General features: G+C 45.2%; 1 protein-coding gene across 2 annotated transcripts in view; it reads left to right on the top strand.

Moving 5' to 3' along the window:
• The window catches only part of LOC105240219 (collagen alpha-1(I) chain-like), a 161,349-nt gene extending 158,905 nt beyond the window's left edge, over window positions 1-2,444 (top strand). Inside the window, exons 3-4 of one of the 2 annotated variants that reach the window (XR_004621355.1) lie at window positions 328-1,170; window positions 1,833-2,444. Coding sequence is in view for 1 of the 2 variants with exons in the window: in XM_034645710.1 (XP_034501601.1) it covers window positions 328-537 (210 nt within the window). In the remaining variant the exon portion in view is untranslated. Of the gene's footprint in view, window positions 1-327; window positions 1,602-1,832 lie in introns of those variants that run through there. The other variant, XM_034645710.1, reaches the window with a different exon arrangement.
• The last annotated feature ends 226 nt before the right edge of the window (window positions 2,445-2,670 follow it).

Raw genomic sequence — 2,670 nt, 5'->3', positions numbered from 1 at the left:
TATTTTATTTTATTTATTTTATTTTATTTTATTTTATTTATATTTTATTTTATTTTATTTTATTTTATTTTATTTTATTTTATTTTATTTTATTCCTTTCTTTGTTTCTTTGTTTATTTATTTATACATACATACCTAACCTGAGCATCTTCTCCTCCAGAGCGTAAACTCATTTCCTTTGGCCTCGTGCTCTGAGCAGAGAGGGGCCAGCTGGTCACCAATTTCTACATAATAACCCTTCATATCTTCAAAGACTGTTATTAAATCTCTCCTCCGCTGCCTCCTGTCCAGCTAAATAATTCCTGCCCCTTTCACCTTTCTCCACAGGTCCAGTTTTTCCACTCTGTGCAGCATCGTTCAGAGCCCCTCCATCTTCTCCGGCAGGAGATCAGGAAGACCAGAGGTCATGAGGGCAATGACTATCTAATGGATGAGGGCGAAGGGCAGCCAGTGTGGGGAGCGGGGCGTGCCATTCTCTCTTGCCTCTGGGTCTTGGGGGCACAGCCTCAGCTTCTTTCTGAGTTGCCGCTACCCTAGAAAAATGTCTTTTCCACCAAGGGACAGCCTTGGCACCCATCTTTTCTCCCCTTCCTCTCACTTCCGGCTCTGCCCTTCCCTGTGCTGACCGTGGCCATCTGGCACCCTCCACTGGGTTCAGATACACCAAAGAAGCCAAGTAAAGAGTTGAAACAGGCAACAAGAGCAACAAATAACAAGGACAGCTGACATTGTTCACCAGCTGCCAGCTAACTGCGTGCTTTATCTCAGTTCTTCAGACAACCTGATTGTCCTCATTTCACGCAAGGAGATTCTAAAGCTCAGCGACAGAGCCTGTAAGGCACTCGTCTGAGACCACATGTAGGAGGTGGTATGGCCAGAATTGAAAGCCAGGGAGCGGGGCTTCCAATGCAGTGTTTTTAACGCTGACCATCTCAGTCTACTTATTTTGCAGAAAGCGAATCAAAGATGTGGGAAGAGCCCACAGTGGGATTATTAGGAACAGGTTATTGCCATGGACAACTGGGACCAAAGAAAGGGACTCCGAGGGAGCAGTTACAGAGGCAGGAGAGGAAGCAGAAGGGAGAGTCTCAAGAAGGAGGATAATCAATGTCAAATGTGCAGAAAGGACAAATATAATTTTTCCGTGTCTGTCTTCCATCCAGGCCCAAGGTGAGCTGCCTCTATTGGACCCATTTTCTGGACTTTGTAAGAGGCCCATTGTGTCCCATCCTCTGAGCTGACCCTCCTCTCCAATAAGGCTCTCCCCAAGCTTCTCCAGCCCCAAGATTTCAAACTCCCCCCAAAGCCACCTCTTGGTTCCCGCATGGACTCTGAGAGGCCAGCCCTAGGTGGGAACACCCTGGGAAGATGTGGGTCCTCCATCCCCTCCCTGTGCACAGACCACTCCTGCTTTCCAATTCACAGGTCTGTCATCTGACTGTACTTCCAGCACATTCTTGTTTCCTAATCTCACCTTCTCTCTTCCTTCCCTCTCTGCCATAACCTTGGTAGCAAAAAAACCCAAAAAAACAAAAAACCTGGATGCCATAACCTGGGTTGCTCCTTTTTTGTCTTCCACTGGTTAGGGTGTGGTTGGCTGAAAAGTGGCCCCTTACAAGGTATCCATGTCCTAATTCCTGGAACCTGTGAATATTACCTTGCATAGCAAAAAAAAAAAAAAAAAAAAAAAAAAAAAAGGTTGGATNGATTGCATTAAAGGATCTTGAGATGGGGAGATTATCCTGGATTATCTGGGTGGGCACTAAACGCAGTCACACATACCTTTATGAGAGAGGGACAGAGAGATATTTGATACCATCTTGTGTCAAAAGCTGAGAAGAGAAGGTGATGTGAAAATGAAACAGAGAGATCTGAGGATGCTGACCTTGATGACTGGAGCCATGTGCCTACTGGCAGCCATCAGAAGCCAGAAGAGGCAAGGAACACATTCTCTCCTCGACTGTGGGGTAAGCCCGACTCTGCCAACCCTTTGATTTTGGCCCACTGGTACTGATTTTGAACTTCCAACCGCCAGAACCATAGGAAAATAAATTTCTGTGCTTTTAAGTCAGGCAGTGGGGCTTCCACTGTCCCCTAAACACCACACAAATTGATGATAATTTGTTACAGCAACCACAAGAAAATGAATATAAGGGTATCACGAATACACATTTGTAGGTTAAAGCCCAGCACTATTAAAAAATGCTTGGTCTCCATATTTGCGGTTCAGTGACTTAGGGGTATAGGAATGGGGGTGTAGCTCAAAAATTCAAATTCATTATTTTAGGGAGGCAGTATTTTGCTACTATTCTTTCATACTCCTGAATCCCTGTCCCTCCATGCTCAAAGCACCTAAGGCCAGAATCTTCTTCTGTGGGCATTAGAGGAATTCATTGAGTTTGTTAATTCGTGCCTTCTCAGGGGTGTTTGCATTTTAAAAAGACTCCCCCCACCAAAGCCCCATCTGCCCTCAAAGTGGAGTCTTTAATCTTGTGCCTTCCCTTGGCTCTGCAGGTCCCTGAAAACTGGCCACTTTATTGACCCCCAAAATGCTAGAAAGGAAATAAAGATAGCAAATACTGAATAGTGTGGTGAGGGAGGGGATGAGGCCACTTAGATAAGGGGGTCAAGAAACTTTCTGAGGATGTCACTTTCATGCCTAAAATCTGC

The sequence above is a fragment of the Ailuropoda melanoleuca genome, chromosome 16, assembly GCF_002007445.2.
Source record: "Ailuropoda melanoleuca isolate Jingjing chromosome 16, ASM200744v2, whole genome shotgun sequence".
In the NCBI taxonomy this organism is placed as follows: Eukaryota; Metazoa; Chordata; class Mammalia; order Carnivora; family Ursidae; genus Ailuropoda; species Ailuropoda melanoleuca.
The sequence above is the reverse complement of the archived record's forward strand: the minus strand, read 5'-3'. Positions and strand labels throughout refer to the sequence as shown.